The sequence below is a fragment of the Liolophura sinensis genome, chromosome 6 (genome assembly GCF_032854445.1).
Source record: "Liolophura sinensis isolate JHLJ2023 chromosome 6, CUHK_Ljap_v2, whole genome shotgun sequence".
NCBI classification, from domain to species: Eukaryota; Metazoa; Mollusca; class Polyplacophora; order Chitonida; family Chitonidae; genus Liolophura; species Liolophura sinensis.
The window spans coordinates 81,017,190-81,034,655 of record NC_088300.1 but is presented as its reverse complement, the minus strand read 5'-3'; the positions used below and the strand labels follow the sequence as shown (position 1 = coordinate 81,034,655).

At 42.8% G+C, this 17,466-nt stretch overlaps 2 protein-coding genes across 3 annotated transcripts; one reads left to right on the top strand and one right to left on the bottom strand.

Moving 5' to 3' along the window:
- The first annotated feature begins 2 nt into the window (after positions 1-2).
- On the top strand, positions 3-6,991 carry LOC135466493 (small ribosomal subunit protein eS10-like). 2 transcript variants are annotated; one of them, XM_064744005.1, is made up of 6 exons: positions 3-45; positions 1,180-1,320; positions 1,652-1,826; positions 2,286-2,351; positions 6,479-6,534; positions 6,871-6,991. In XM_064744005.1, the coding sequence occupies exons 2-6, from the start codon at positions 1,180-1,182 to the stop codon at positions 6,913-6,915; spliced, it is 483 nt and encodes a 160-aa protein (XP_064600075.1). In that variant the 5' UTR covers positions 3-45; the 3' UTR covers positions 6,916-6,991. The 2 variants fall into 2 exon arrangements, with proteins under 2 accessions (XP_064600075.1, XP_064600076.1); XM_064744006.1 differs by lacking the exon at positions 3-45 and adding an exon at positions 76-269.
- A 137-nt stretch (positions 6,992-7,128) lies between these two features.
- LOC135467602 (very long chain fatty acid elongase 4-like) lies at positions 7,129-11,829 on the bottom strand. The gene is made up of 11 exons (XM_064745375.1): positions 11,811-11,829; positions 11,496-11,555; positions 11,264-11,323; positions 10,916-10,975; positions 10,688-10,743; positions 10,324-10,566; positions 9,890-9,970; positions 9,266-9,322; positions 8,561-8,675; positions 8,208-8,335; positions 7,129-7,672 (listed from the first exon to the last, which is right to left on the bottom strand). The coding sequence occupies exons 1-11, from the start codon at positions 11,827-11,829 to the stop codon at positions 7,454-7,456; spliced, it is 1,098 nt and encodes a 365-aa protein (XP_064601445.1). The 3' UTR covers positions 7,129-7,453.
- Between the last annotated feature and the right edge of the window lie 5,637 nt (positions 11,830-17,466).

The window sequence follows — 17,466 nt, the reverse complement described above, 5'->3', positions numbered from 1 at the left end:
GTGATCTCGGTCTTTTCCGGTGCAAGACCGTGTCAGGCTGTCAATGTGAGGCCAGTTGTGTATATATATCGCCCCAAATCTTAAAATCTGTTTACCATCTGTGCCTGAATTCAGTAGAAAACATTTCTATAACAAATTATACTGTGGAAATAGCCATTTCACTGACAAATGGTCAAATTATATCCCATAAATCGATATGTAAAAAAAGAGATTTCATGGTGTAACTGCAACAACAACAAGTAATATCGACAGCAGAAGCAACCTGAGTTGTAAGCTGTATTTTATTTCAAACTAAACGTTTATTGTTTCAAGCAACCCAGCGGTAGGATGAGATGGAATGCCCTTTGCTTGTTCAAACGAGTTTGCAGTAATTACTCTTATTATAAACTTTCATGCTGTTATCAGCAAGTAACTGCAACAACAGTGGCTCTGCCTCTATCAGGCTGGGACTGGGCCCGATAGCACAGTTGGTAGAACGTCCGCTTCGGGAGTGGTAGATCCAGGGTCAGTTCTGGTCGAGTCACACCAGAGACTTGAAAAGAGTACGTTCTAACTTCCTTGTTTGGCGTTCAGCTTAAAGGGGATAGTGCAACGACTGGTTGACCCATATCAGTCTTATGGCTGGGGCGGGGCGGCTTACTTGCCTTCGCTAAGTTGTCTTTTTTGGTGGAAATCCGTCCTGCAACAGGGAGGCACAAAATTACATGCTCTGTAAGGATTCCTTCGTCGTATGACTGAAAAGTTGTTGAGTACGACGTTAAACCCCAAGCACTCACTCACTCTATCAGACTTTGATTACGCATGCGATGGGCGTATATTTAGAAGGAGGAACAACTCGCCCAGTCAGCCCAGCAAGCCGGCCAGACATACCCATTGTGCCTTTCTACTAAGAATGAACCTTCCTGCCTTTGAGGCCTTTGAGGTCCAACGTGTTGTAATGCACCTCACAGGGCGTCTGCCAGTGGGGCTTAGTGTGAACTGCCTCGGAAGTAGCCCATGAAAGATTCCAACAGCTAGCATTGTTGAAGTCTAGATGCTAACAGTATTAATTTCGTACTCAACGAAGGTCCAGGTTGATTCTCTGAGCGGCGTTAGTACTTCGCAAGGTGTCGCAGCTGTCTTATATCTTTAAACTTGCTTCCCTCTAGATTGTCACCTTTGATACCTACCCTATTGCAGATGTTGATGCCTAAGAAGAACCGTGTTTTAATCTATGAGAACCTCTTCAAAGAGGGTGTAATGGTGGCAAAGAAGGATTTTGCTGCAGCCAAGCACCCAGAAGTAGATGTCCCCAATCTGCACGTTATTAAGGCTCTTCAGGTGAACAACCTTACATTCTGCAAATATCTGCTGACCCTAGACTAATCTGTCGATTCGAGTTTTGTTTAAATCCTACATTTCTTTTCCATCATATGAAATATATTGCCTTACTCTTCCAAGGGACTTAAGTCTTTCAGAAAGAATCCATTACAACATTGTACATAAACATTTCCAAATGAAAGCAGTATGAAATTTCAGAGCAAAAGCATACACAGTGATCCAAGGTTAAGGATATTGTATTGTCTGTCTGTTTTTCCTGTGGTGTTGAAAATCCACTGCAGCGTTAAACAACTGTGTCTTTTGCTTAACATTTCTTTGACCCTGTTTGCAGTCTCTGAAGTCCAGAGGTCTGGTCACAGAACAGTTTGCATGGCGTCACTATTACTGGTACTTGACAAATGAAGGCATCCAATATCTGAGAGACTTCTTACACTTGCCTGCAGAGATTGTGCCATCCACACTGAAGAGACAGGCCAGACCTGAAGCTGCAAGAGCAAGGCCAAAGGGTAAACAATGTTCTCTTCTCATCTTGTTAAGTAGGGTTTTTGAGATGCTGTATTGAGATGTCATATTGAGATTACAGAGTGAAATCTTGCTGTATATGTCATGTGGGTGTGTCATGGTAGGGTGGGGAAGTTATTATGAGCTGATATTTTAAATGTTAAATGTTCTTATATGTCAAAGTTGTAATGTGGAAGGGAAATATGTGATGCTAAGTTCGAAAGTTGATAGATAAAGGGAGGATTAAGTTGCAATGGTAATTTGTTGCAGGACAATAAAACATCTAGGATTATTTCAGAACATGATGCAAAGTAGCATTCAAATCTTAGTCCTGTAATTATGCCATTATTGTTGAAAAAGAAATGTCACCAAATTGTCTAATAGAAATTTTGCATTTGTTTTGTGTTTTTGAGAATTGATGGTTGAATTTGTGATTACATTGCTGATAAATGCTGTGTTATCAGGCCCAGAGGGTGGACCCCGCACACCTGGTGCTGATGACAGGCGGGAATACAGGAGAGCAGGTGGACGTAAGTATCATGACAGGTGTTACTAACAGGGTAATATACCCGGTTATAAACATGTAGTTCAAGGACAGTAGGGCCTACTTTGGGGCCTCCGTGGCTCAGTCGGTTAACGCGCCAGCACAGAGTAATGACCCAGGAGCCTCTCACCAATGCGGTCGCTGTGAGTTCAAGTTCAGCTCATGCTGGCTTCCTCTCCGGCCGTAAGTGGGAAGGTCTGCCAGCAACCTGCGGATGGTCGTGGGCTTCCCCCGGTTTCCACCCACCATAATGCTGGCCACCGTCGTATATGTGAAATATTCTTGAGTACAGCGTAAAACACCAATCAAATAAATAAATAAGTAGGGCCTACTTCACAGTGACCATCAAGATATAGTCCAAGGGGAGTAGGGCCCACTTCACACAGCGGCCATGAATATGTAGTCCAAGGAGAGTAAGGTCTACTTCACACAGCGGCCATGAATATGTAGTCCAAGGAGAGTAAGGTCTACTTCACACAGCAGCCATGAATATGTAGCCCAAGGGGAGTAAGGTCTACTTCACACAGCAGCCATGAATATGTAGCCCAAGGGGAGTAGAGCCTACTTCACACAGTGGCCATGAATGTGTAGCCCAAGGAGAGTAAGGTCTACTTCACACAGTGGCCATGAATATGTAGCCCAAGGGGAGTAGGGCCTACTTCACACAGCAACCATGAATGTGTAGCCCAAGGAGAGTAAGGTCTACTTCACACAGCAACCATGAATATGTAGCCCAAGGGGAGTAGGGTTTACTTCACACAGTGGCCATGAATGTGTAGCCCAAGGAGAGTAAGGTCTACTTCACACAGCAACCATGAATATGTAGCCCAAGGGGAGTAGGGTTTACTTCACACAGTGGCCATGAATGTGTAGCCCAAGGAGAATAAGGTCTACATCACACAGTGGCCATGAATATGTAGCCCAAGGGGAGTAGGGCCTACTTCACACAGTGGCCATGAATGTGTAGCCCAAGGAGAGTAAGGTCTACGTCACACAGCGGCCATGAATATGTAGCCCAAGGGGAGTAGGGCCTACTTCACACAGTGGCCATGAATGTGTAGCCCAAGGAGAATAAGGTCTACGTCACACAGCGGCCATGAATATGTAGCCCAAGGGGAGTAGGGCCTACTTCACACAGCGACCAAGGAGAATAAGGTCTACTTCACACAGCGGCCATGAATATGTAGTCCAAGGAGAGTATGGCCTACTTAACACAGCAGCCATTAATATTTAGTCCAAGGAGAGTATGGCCTACTTAACACAGCAGCCATTAATATATAGTCCAAGGAGAGTATGGCCTACTTAACACAGCAGCCATTAATATTTAGTCCAAGGAGAGTATGGCCTACTTAACACAGCAGCCATTAATATTTAGTCCAAGGAGGGTAAGGTCTACTTCACACAGTGGCAATGAATATGTAGTCCAGATAGAGTACACATAGGGCCTACTTCACAGAGCCCTTGGCTCCTTTACTACTGCAGTCCAAGAAGGTCAGCAGTGCTCACAACCAACTGATAGCTTCAGGCAGCTTGTAGGCTGCTTGCACGACTGTAAACACATGTCGTGTAAACACACTCTAGACAACAAATTCCTAGTCATACCTAAACATACTAAAGTAAAGGTGGTCTTCATTATGTTCCTGATGTTTTTGTCTTTCTGTCATTCTGTCCTGGTTAAGCTTGATGTGCTGGTATAGCTGGAAGTATATCACACCCAGGGTTACCTTACATAGTGGGTATGGATGACAACTGTCAGGTTGTGCATCCTCACTATGTAATGTACAGGAGGATTCTGACTCTTCACAGATTTTGTTTGTCTTACAGACCGTACAAGGCGCTTTGTTGGCCGCTCTGTTGGTTGTTGTTGGCCACTCTGATCTGCGTACTCTGTCATTTCATCACTCTGATACTGTTGCCCTATCTGATGATAGTTGTCAAGCAGTTGTGCAGCGACCCTCTGTCTGTAACTCCAGTTGGGATTTCTCCTTCTTCTTGTCTGTCAAATTGTACATTTGGTGATTTGTTCATGAAAATAAAGGCACAACCAACTGTAGAATCGAATAAAACCAAAAAATATTCTCCTGAAATGTTAAGGATTTCCTTGCAATTGGGTGTGGTGAATGAAGTTAATTTGCAGGATCCATCTTGTTCAAGTGTTATGTGTTGTTGGTGACAACTTTTGTTAAAGCAATTTCAATCTTAGTGTCTTTCTGCCAACACCGGGTCCTTGGTGGAAATTTGTCATGCTGTACTCCACAGTTGTTCATGTGACAAGCTCGCACAGCCCTAATGCCCTTCTCTGCTACGCATACAAATACTTGATAAGCCAAAGTTATCCATAATTATAGTTGAAAACCTTAAATCTTCACACATTTCTCAGCACTGCTTGTCTTGCCTGCTCAGCACTGCCATGTCTTTCAGCTTGGTTATGCAGATTCTGTTGTATTATACCAAATAAATTTGTCTGTTAAGTTTGATTGGGTGCCATTGGGCTAGCCAGCTGTATGTCAGACTGGTGAAATAGAAAACTTGTGCTGTTTAGACACCTAGTTTTCAGCACTCTCACCAAAATGTGGACACGCTGCTCAAACAACATCACCTCAAAACCAGCTGTTTTTTACACCTGCCTTCACATTTCACTCCCGCATTTTGGCAATCTGTTGTCATCCAGAGATATAAATTTTGCAGATGGCTTCATTAAGATAAGGTGACTTTTCCTTATCTGAAAAATTGTTCAGTACGACGTTAAACCCTAATTATACATACATTGAGACAAGGCCCTGGGTTTCCAAGGGAGATAACTGTTACAAACATGGAAATGTGAATGATTGTTATTTGATCTAAAGGTAGATAGTAGAACTTGGTCTGCAACTTCGCTTGCTCCGCTAATGTGTATGTTAGAGGTCATGTTTGTTATCCTACTGTGAAAATCACTACTTTTAGCAAGAGACCTGAATGAAAATTGTAAGAATTTAGTAAGGAGACAGCCTGTGAGCAGCATAAACTAGATCAGTACTGCACAGTGCCGTGTGCTATAATAGAGTACAGCGTTGTTACAATAAATCAAGTAAAATCTGTCCTACATTTCTAATTTAGGATGAGGCTTATAATGCTTTATGTGCCCTAATTCTTCCAACCTTTTCAACCCGACGACCAATATTTTTGAAACATTCTGAGGGAATTATGGGGTGTACAGAAATAATTTGTACAGTTTTATGAAGATGGTATCTTTATTCACACAACCAAATTTTAGCCTGATATTAATCATTGTATGCATAAATTAGATTGAAAAAAATGCTTTAAAGGTAGAAAAGGTCGAAAAGAAAAAGAAAAAAAGAAAAGATTTTCAGTGCTCAGTCATATGTCTGTGCCCAGTATTCACTTAGATCAGCATGCTGCTATACAGGTAGATGTGCCAAGGATCCATCTGGATCAGCATACTGCTATACTGGTAGATGTGCCAAGGATCCATCTGGATCAGCATGCTGCTATACTGGTAGATGTGCCAAGGATCCATCTGGATCAGCATACTGCTATACTGGTAGATGTGCCAAGGATCCATCTGGATCAGCATACTGCTATACTGGTAGATGTGCCAAGGATCCATCTGGATCAGCATACTGCTATACTGGTATATGTGCCAAGGATCCATCTGGATCAGCATACTGCTATACTGGTAGATGTGCCAAGGATCCCTCTGGATCAGCATACTGCTATGCTGGTAGATGTGCCAAGGATCCATCTGGATCAGCATACTGCTATACAGGTAGATGTGCCAAGGATCCATCTGGATCAGCATGCTGCTATACTGGTAGATGTACCAAGGATCCATCTGGATCAGCATACTGCTATACTGGTAGATGTGCCAAGGATCCATCTGGATCAGCATACTGCTATACAGGTAGATGTGCCAAGGATCCATCTGGATCAGCATGCTGCTATACATCCAGCTGCTTTGGGAAGTTGCCCTCCAGTTGGCCTTGAAATTCAACTAATACTAATGAACACCACTCAACAATGCTTATGTAAAAATCTTAAATGTGTAAATACCCTCCACTCTATGCCACCAGTTGGTAGGTGCTTAAATGTTGTGTTTATGTTGACTGTTTGTAGCTGGCTCAGACAAAAAGGCAGATGTAGGAGCTGGGGCCAATCCAGACTTCCAGTTCGTAAGTAGGCCTGTGTTCAGCAAACTAAACATTATGCCGAAATGTCATGAATTGAATAAAGCCGTGTGTCTTCAAACTGTAAGTGTTACGGGTAAAACATAACTGTATAATAGTGTATCATTATGGCTATGACAGCAGTGTGAACTCCCTTCATTCCCACCACTAGTGCCTGACCAGTTACAGGCAGCTAAATTCACTGTGGTGCTTTGCTTTGTCAGTGACAGCATCAACACAGCTCTGCTGTGCAAGCTGCATTAATTTCTAATATCTTTGTAAAACTGTTGTTGTAGCAGGTTTTAGTTGTGATATGTTGTCTGTTTTCTGCTTTGTTGTCAGCGAGGAGGATTTGGACGCGGCCGACCACCTGCACAGAACCAGTGAATTCTCTCTGGACTTTCTCTATTCAACTCTGTCAGTGGATGCTATTAAAGAATGCCTGTGAAATGAAGAAGGAAAACCCTTGTCACTTGTTAATGTATTAACACTTAATTATGAAATTTCATGTGTTTCTGAGCTCGGGCTGTGGTCTGGTGGTTATTTAAAGAGTGTTCATTGAAGGGTGCTTGTTTTCTACCAATCTTGTGTGTAATTTTGTATGTCACATGTGGTAGGTTCAGGAGAAGTGAAAGGTCAAACGAAAAGTCAAACCATGAACCCTGACCACTCAACTGCTGTTCCTCCACCCATACTCAGGGCTATCGGTGTTTGTTTGTTTTTTGTAATTATACAAAGAAAGGGTGTGTTAAAATCCTGTAATGAAGAAACAAGCAAAGCCCGACTTGAGTGGGGTCAGTAATTGTTTATTTGACAAAAATCCCAGTCTGAACATCAAACTGCGTAGAAAGATTGAAAAGACAAAAGTGTAAATGCTTTGGCAGCGTAAAGGAAGTGAAAATAATGGCCATTGAGGGTCATAAGTTCATTGTTCCTTAAGATGGTGACAGGTGCCATTACTGAGTGATCCGTTCACGTGTTTCCTTGAGTCCCTCTTGGTTATGTAGGCATGGTAGTAAAAATTTGCAAAAAGTAGGATGTGGGAAAAGATGTAGACCATCAAAAGCCATTGATAAAACTTGGGGAAACCGCAGTCCACGTAAATAGCCATCAGTGTGTGGAACTCTACTGCAAAAAACTGCATCTAGAAAAGAGAGACATTATTTCATGTTTGTTGAAATTCATTATTTGCATTTGAATTGAGACCAGATGGTACAACTGTGTTAATTTCAGCTCAGGTGCTAATCCATAATCCTTGTGACAAAGCTGATCGTGATCTGAGGTAAGTTCTAGAGAATAACTGTTTGAAGCATTGGTCGACATAAGGATTCTATTTTTACTGACGAAGAAGATTACGTAAGGATACACTTGCCTTACCAGAATCATATTTAAAGTAGAACAAAAATGGGGACTAATAGGACGAGTTCTGTCTGAGAAGATCATACTGTATGAACTAGTCCTCTCTTTGCACCTGTAACCAAATTTGCACCTGTAACCAAAAGGCTGAAAGGGAAATTACGGCCATCAGCAGGTTGCTATCAGACTTTCCCACATAGGGCCGGACAGGAAACCAGCATGAGCTGGACATGAACTCAGGAGTGACCGCATTGGTGAGAGGGTCCTGGGTCATTGTGACAATGGCGCGCTAACCACCTTGGCCATGGAGGCCTCAGACTTACCAGCTGAAGTTTGGTCATGTACTTCTTCCACCATAAGTACTTCTGCATACTGGGTCCTAGAGCAGCCAATAGGTAGTACGTGTACATCATCACATGCACGAAACAGTTGATGGAGGAGGAAAAGTAGGCTGAAGTAACAAAAACAGAAAAGTTTAGTGAATCCTAGATAGAAAAAAATATCACTGTTAAGTCAGTACTCAGAAGCTGATTGTCTTTTTTTATTTTACACCCTTAATTATGTACAAAATGTTGTAAAATGCGAGACTTTGAGAGTGTTTTCTATGCAGTTTTCTCCCTATGCAGAAGAGTTATTCCCTTTGAGTTCAACTGTCTAGCATGAGATGAAAGCCTACCCTCGCCACCAGGTGCAAATCTGACTCCAATCCACCAGAGGATGGGCATTGTGGAGTGGTGGTACACGTGCAGGAATGTTACCTGGCTGTTCTTCTTCCGCAGAACAAAAAAGAACTGAAATTAAAATATGCGTACAGTAGGGTAAAGGTACATTATGAGTCGGTCATATCATGTGCAGAACAGACTCGTGCGACTAATGAGCAGCACAGAAACATGCATCCATTGAGCAGCACAGAAACGTGTGTCTATTGAGCAGCACATGAACATGCGTCTAATGAGCAGCACAGGAATGTGTCTAATGAGCAGCACAGAAACATGAGCAGCACAGGAACATGCGCCTAATGAGCAGCACAGGAACATGCACCTAATGAGCAGCACAGAAACATGCGTCCATTGAGCAGCACAGAAACGCGTGTCTATTGAGCAGCACAGAAACGCGTGTCTATTGAGACATGAGCAGCACAGGAACATGTGCCGAATGAGCAGCACAGGAACATGCGCCTAATGAGCAGCACAGGAACATGTGTCTAATGAGCAGCACAGGAACTGGTAAACCAAAGTTAATCAGCCTGATTTAATCATGTTGAATGTTTGATAACCTGAAGGCATTAAAATTGCATTAGGCTATTTTTGGCCTGAAATTTGAAGGACACCTGAACTGGAAAGGAATTTTTTTTGTCGACAGATTACCACAGGCTACTCACCGTGTCCATCAGCTCAATGAGTTTGGAGACGTAATACCACCAGCAGACTTCCGCAAGCTAGAGGAAGAAAAGATGTCACAAATAGACGAGATTCTGTTTTCTGTTACTTGTCTGCCCACAACTGCTACCCAGAAGAAAGCTCATTAGCTTATGCATGGTTGTACTCAGCACAACAGTGGAAGTCACAATCACAAAGTGAAATTCATTTGAAAACAACTGAAAATTAGCTGCGATTGTTGCAATATATGTCACATAAAGTGAACTTATCGTAGCTGTAGAGCTTATGTTACTCAGCATTAGATACGCATGAGATGTTTCAAACTGGTAAGCTGCCCTAACAAGTGTTTGTGCTTGCCTAATTCTTCACAAACTGGGAGGAGTTAATACACCAGGCTTCAGAGAAAACTAAATCCTTCACAAACTCACCCCCATACATAGTTCATGCTATAGCATATGAGAGAAATGTTGTCTGACATTGACAGATTCTTTTATAATTTCTGTTTAAGAATACATTTTAAAATCTTCAAAATCATATCATCTATGTTTTCAGAATGCATATAAAATATTACTACATTGATTAAAGTTGGAGAATTGCTGGTATTGTGCTGGTCTGCTGTCTCTCACCCTTAGTGCTGCAGGCTGGTCATACTCCAGCGGCTGACATATGAGGCTGAAACCAGGTCGTAACCACGACGACACCAGGAACTAAAATGATTGACAGTCAGTGTTAGAGCATGATGGTTTTGGGCATTTTCAACGACAATCCTGTAGTAATGAAGCAGAGAATGTTATTTGCTGAGAGAATGATCTGAAGAAAGGCAGACTTTCACTTAAACCGCTCCACATGTGCTGAACGGAAAAGTACTTTCATTTCTGTACACATTGAACAGGAATTGGCTGCCTCCTACTTATACCTTGTATCACATCCAGAATATTACCTTTTTTGACTTAGCATCTGTAAGTAGGCGTGTTTTAATACACAAACATTGGGTTGCTGTAAAGTCAAATATGGATGTGCGTGGGTATACAGTTTTTGATTCCGATGTGATATGACCTACCTCATAAAACATATACAAGGAAAGGATGACCAGTGTGGCATTATACACCAGCATGAGCGTCTTCAGCTGAAATGCCTCTCTCTTCTTCATCCATTGTTGTCCCTGAAGCACCAAGATGACGTACACACTCACCAGGGTAAGGGTGGGCCACGGGGAGGATATGAGGAACCAGTCTGATGTACGGGAGTCTGGAGTAATAACACAGGACAGATTAGCTGATACAGCACCAGGATGACGTACACACTAACCAGGGTAAGGGTGGGCCACGGGGAGGATATGAGGAACCAGTCTGATGTACGGGAGTCTGGAGTAATAACACAGGACAGATTAGCTGATACAGCACCAGGATGACGTACACACTCACCAGGGTAAGGGTGGGCCACGGGGAGGATATGAGGAACCAGTCTGATGTACGGGAGTCTGGAGCAATAACACAGGACGGATTAGCTGATACAGCACCAGGATGACGTACACACTCACCAGGGTAAGGGTGGGCCACGGGGAGGATATGAGGAACCAGTCTGATGTACGGGAGTCTGGAGTAATAACACAGGACAGATTAGGTGATACAGCACCAGGATGACGTACATACCCATCAGGGCAAGGGTGGGCCAGGGGTAAGATATGAGGAACCAGTCTGATGTGCGGGAATCTGGAGCAATAATACACGACAGATTAGCTGATACAACACCAGGATGAAGTACATACCCATCAGGGCAAGGGTAGGCCAGGGGTAAGATATGAGGAACCAGTCTGATGTGTGGGAATCTGGAGCAATAATACACGACAGATTAGCTGATACAACACCAGGATGAAGTACATACCCATCAGGGCAAGGGTGGGCCAGGGGTAAGGTATGAGGAACCAGTCTAATGTGCGGGAGTATGAAGCAATACCACAGGACAGATTAGCTGATACAGCACCAGGATGACGTACATACCCATCAGGGCAAGGGTGGGCCAGGGGTAAGATATGAGGAACCAGTCTGATGTGCGGGAATCTGGAGCAATAATACACGACAGATTAGCTGATACAACACCAGGATGAAGTACATACCCATCAGGGCAAGGGTAGGCCAGGGGTAAGATATGAGGAACCAGTCTGATGTGTGGGAATCTGGAGCAATAATACACGACAGATTAGCTGATACAACACCAGGATGAAGTACATACCCATCAGGGCAAGGGTGGGCCAGGGGTAAGGTATGAGGAACCAGTCTGATGTGCAGGAATCTGGAGCAATAATACACGACAGATTAGCTGATACAACACCAGGATGACGTACATACATATCAGGGCAAGGGTGGGCCAGGGGTTAGATATGAGGAACCAGTCTGATGTGTGGGAGTCTGGAGCAAAAGCACAGAACAGGTTAAATAAATGATTGACTGAAATGATTGTTTGTGCCAATATTGATGTAATATTAAACTGCAGTGAGATAGTTAGCTAGCCTATGTAAATATACCTAACAACAACAAACACAATCACCTGCTAGCTCCTTGGACATCTTCTCAAAGTTACGTGTCGCAGATATCAATGACAGCATTGTAAAAACCAGCAAGGGTTCTGAAAAGAACGGGAGAAAATACATTTCTTCTTGGTAACAAAACAGATGACCCCTTATGTTAACGTCAACAAATTCTGATGTCTGGACCTGTTGTATTTTGTTCACAATTAAGGTGACTAAATTTCCTTTTTCTAACTTTTTTTCTTAAGCTGTCATAATTGAACAACTGACCTTATACATGATTTACCCCACAATTATTTGGAAGATAAAAACAGCTGAGAGGGATTGCTTATTGAATAATCTTAAGTATCGGTACATTACCGTTGCTATCAGCTAATACAGTCCAACGTGCTTACGCTCGCCACACGTGTGTGAAATAGGGTGTGCGCTACAGCCAATCAACATCTATCTTATTTGACATGAACTGTCAATATTGTCTTTTCGGATTTATTCATTGGCTGGGTGTGATAGAGTTATTTATGGGCAAAGGGGATCACCACGACGAGTTGTTGATAGCAACGCATGCTTTGATTGTGTTGATTCTGTGTTCATGCCTCATTAGACATCTGTCAGTGTTAATGTAGGTTAGTGTGGTATGGGTATGAACACAGAGCAGGACATGCACACACGGGGAGCCTGCCTACAGGTGCCCGCACGACGCATGTCCAGTCGTACTACACGTGTGGGCCTCAGCGATGTTTAGCATCCACGATCTACAGCCAACTTCCAAATTTGCACTCACTTCCCATGTTACAGGCTTTATTGCATGACTTCAAACACTTTTTAGCGGAACGTAATATACTTTGCCATTTAATACTACTTCTGAGGATGTTATATCACACAAAACAAACAAATTTCGTTTCATCGATGTGCTGTTTTGTAGGAAATTTTTTATGACCACTAACTTTCCAGTTAGTACACGTACATTTATTTAGAATTTTGCAAAATTTAAAATCAGAGACCAGCGGTATATGCTACCTGGGATTCAGGTAGACCAGATGCCACGTGCAAGCCACATTCAGTCATGGGGAATCCCCTGTCTGAAATGATTGCATTTGTACGACTGGCCAATGGATACACGCTAGCATAAACGCAAGCTTATATATTATTTAAACCCCTTGCGTAATAAGTTAAACTGATCCAATAAAGGGATAGTTAACACCCGTGGGTATATAGGCCCTATATATTTTATTCATTTATTTGATTGGTGTTTCAAGCTGTACTTAAGAATATTTCATTCATACGACGGCGACCAGCATTATGGTGGGAGGAAACGGTGCATAGTCAGGAGGAAACCCACGACCATCCGCAGGTTGCTGAGAGACCTTCCCACGTAGGGCCGGAGGGCCCTATATAGAAGGGGTGTAAAATACCCGTCATTTAGGTGTGTTGGTGAATTAAGTCTAAACATCTAAATTATAGCTCTGCCGACAAAAATTTGAGATACGTTTTATAATAACATGTAAGTAATTTCATCACTGAAAATCGTAAATTTATTATTCGTTTCGAGAGAGTTTGTTTTTTGTCTTTCGTCTGCACCGTCTTGCTTCAGATGAGCAATCTGTTATAAATCTGTTACCATTGACGACATAATGGTATATGGTAAAACACAAGCCGAGCATGACCGCAGCTAACGAGCAGTACTACAGCGTTTGAAGAATGCGAACTTTACCTTAAATGAGAAATGTCAGTTCGGCGCTGATCGACTTGGTATTCTGGAGTATGTGATTGATTCACAGGGAATTGACCCTAACCCTGAACTAGTACAAGCAGTCGACGCGCATGTTCCAGAAAATAATGACCAAGGCCGACCCAGGCTAGGTATGGCTGCGTATTACGCGAAATTTTGTGCCGAATTTTTTCGTCTCACGTTCCTCCGATTTGCGATTTACTGCAACGCGACCGGTTTGTCTGGTCAGATGTCACTGATCATACATTCAGCTCAGTTAAGAAAGTTATAGTGGACAGTCCTGTTTTATGTCTCTTAGACCCAAATTGCGAGACCATAGTCACAACTGACGCAAGTGGCTATGGTCTGGGTGCCACTCATACGCAAATCATGAATGGTCTGATCACTTGTGCCTCGCTTACGTTAACGGCACAGGGGAGAAAGTATTCCGCAGGTGAACGCGAATGTGTGTGGGCCGTGGAAAAATGGCATACTTATTTATGTGGTCGAAAAGCGAACAGATCCCCAAACTCTGACTACGCTGGTGTCGTCAAGAGGTCAAGGTCACAGATTTGTGCGTATTGCCAGATGGAATGCCCGTTGGACGCATCACAATTATTCAGTCTCGCACAAGCCGGGTACACAGAATAAGGTGGCTGACGCGTTATGGTGCCTACCCCTGAATACCTCTACCCATCCCAATGAGGAAGATTGTGACGTTGATTGTGAAACTGTTTTAAATGATGAAAATGCTGTAATTTCTGCTCCCGAACTCCGCAATGCTACGGTGTCCGAAGAGACATGTCGCAAATTCATTTCCCACATTGATACAATGTAATTTTCCGAGGTGGTCGAGTTGTCGTTTCTGCCGAACTGCAACGAAATGTGCTGCGATTGGCACATGCTGATCACCAAGGCATTGTCAAAACTAAACAGAGAATCCGTGATTTATATTGGTGGCCGAAAATGGATACTGACGTGGAAGAAGCTGTGAAGCACTGTCTAACTTGTCACATGAATGACAATTCCGCATCTGTACGAGTTGCTCCAATACAATCTGTTCCTTTACCGGAGCAAGCTTGGCGTAAGTTTGGCCTTGATTTTGTCACGCCTGACAACTCCTGAGCGATTTATGATTTGTTTTTGATTGATTACAGAAGCAAGTGGCCTGAAGCGGCTTTCGCTCGTGATATCACTACTGCGACTGTGAAAGACTTTTTGATTAAAGTTTTTAGTAGAGAGGGTTATCCGGCTAAGATTGTAACCGATAATGGCCCTCAGTTGATTTCACATGACTTTGAAGATTTCCTCAGATCGAGAGATATTTAACACAGACTTTCGTCTATATATCACCTGTAGGGAAATAAAGAAGTTGAGCATTTCAATAGGATTTTGAAAGAGGTTATTCAGTCAACTGGATTTCAGAAACTGAATGTTGAAACTGTCGTCACCGAGTTTTTAGGTTCATGCAGAGCTACTTGCCATCCTACCACTGGAGAGTCTCCATCCATCATATTACACGGTCGACACATGCGCACAGCTTTGACATACGAGACATTACTACACCGCTAACTCCACACTCCGCAGAAGCGATTAACACGCGCGCGAAATCGTGTGAGTCCAAAAACAAAAAGTACTATGATGGGGAAAAGGGGTGTCTGCTCGCGAGTTTCGTACATTTGACTTTGTCCGTGTTAAAAGGCAATGGAGAGAACCACAAAGGTCAGAGCAAGTTTTCTGATCCAGTCGGTATAAGCAAACGAATAGGTCAGAATACACATTCTTGAAAACGGACAGAAGTGGAATGTGACATATTTGTAATTTTTTCATGCGAATTACAAGTCTAAGTGGGACAGTGGAGATCGATAGTTTTAGCCAGAAGTCGGGTGCGAGTGTTAACACGGAGATAAGAACTCCAAATACAAATCAGTCTAGATTGAGCGCGTATGCTAAGCCATCTATAGTATCTCAGCCTCCAGTATGAGGCAAGGACTATGTCATGTACTGGTCAGTCAGCGATTTTCTATTAACTTGAAAGTTTATTATGTGGGTTAAACGGTCTGTACATATGGTGGGTAAACGGTCTGTATGGTTGGTAAACGATCTGTATGGTTGGTAAACGATCTGTATGGTGGGTAAAAGGTTTGTATGGTCGGTAATTGGTCTGTGTGGTGGGTAAAAGGTCTGTATGGTGGGTAAAAGGTCTATGATGGGTAAGTTAAAGGTCTGCGGTGGGTAAACGGTCAATACATATGGTGGGTAAAACACCAATACATATGGTGGGTAAGCGGTCTGTATGGTGGGTAAGCGGTCTGTGTGGTGGGTAAAAGCTCTATGGTGGATAAACGATCTGTATGGTGGGTAAAACGTCTGTATGGTGGGTAAAAGGTCTGTATGGTCGGGAAATGATCAATATGGTGGGTAAAAAATTTGTATGGTGGGTAAAAAATCCGGATGGTGGGTGAAATGTCTATGGTGGGTGAGTTAAAGGTCTGTGTGGTTGGTAAGAGGCCTGTACATATGGTGGGTAAAAGGTCTGTATATGTGGTGGGTAAACGGTCTGTATATGTGGTGGGTAAACAGTCTTTATGGTGGGTCAGAGGTCAGTGTGCATGGTTGGCAAAATGTTCCTCAGTGGCGTAGGAAGCGACGGGTGGGAGTGGAGCCCCCCCCCCCCCCCCATGTTGTTCTGAAATTTTGAACTGGACAATGTAACTGAGCATTCAAACGGAGTGAAAACTCACGTCTCTTAATTCCTCTGGAGGGCCTCTTATCCTCCAGCACCCAGCAAAACTCAGTGCAGTATTTGCCCTATTTCATGGCATATGTTCAGCAAGGCGATAAAACTTGCAAACGATGCTAATGGTTTATGAGGCCATGCCTACATGTTTTCTAACACACAAAAAATAAGAATATAAATATCGAGTTTTCAGGTTTTTATCATAATGCTGAACAGGAATTCTCTTTTGTGATTTTGTGGATGCTTCTAGCTCCCCGTTCAGATGATTCCATCTTAGCACACAAATTTTCAATATTTTCAAGTTAAAGGCTCCATGCATCTTTGTATTTACTTTAATTGGTCGAAAAGGCATTTAGAACATGTCTCCGCCCCCACGCATCTAAGAAATTGACTTAGATTGAGGTAGTCGTTCCGCTTGCCTATATACGGCCACAACACCTCTCCACCTCGCTGCCTGCAGGCCTGATTACTGTGGTCAGTATATAATAAACATTGTTCAATTTATCCGTTATTAAAGTAATATTTCAGGCGCGTGTCAGTTTTTCAACAGAAAGTTAGTATATACATGTAAACTATGGAAGCAATCCGAAAACTAAATTTGTGCCAAAATGCGCAGTATAGGTCGTCTTCATCACAACCTTGAGGATGGACATTTTTTTCTTTTATAACACATTCAAACGCGCGTACGGCTATATAAGGTCGGAGAGCTTCATTGGTTGTGATAATGTCCCCCCCCGCCGCCCACCCCCACGCACACACACAGTTGCCATTGGCTTCCTACGTCCCTGTATATATCTGAATAAAATTCTTAAACTTCAGTCATCTACTGTTAGTCCGCCGCTGTACACGTTAGTCCGCCGCTGTACACGTTAGTCCGCCGCTGTACACGAAACAGGCATCAAACATTAAATATCTCTTAGCACCAGAGAAAAGTCAATTCGACGTCCTTCAGATCACATTTATAACCAATCTGGCAGTGAAGCCTTCCTTACACTCCAAAATATTTCACTGCATTGAATAAATTCAGTGAAGCGAAAAACAAAACATCAGACATATTTAATGGTGTTCGAAGTGAATTTTATAGGTCCTACTTCATTTTTATTTGTCTCTCCCTTTTATTTGATGAAATAGACGTATAGGATTCCCTGTAACAAAATGCATAATACATGAGGTAAACTTATAATATTCTGTAAACCCTTGGGAATAGACGGTTAGAGAAACTATGCTG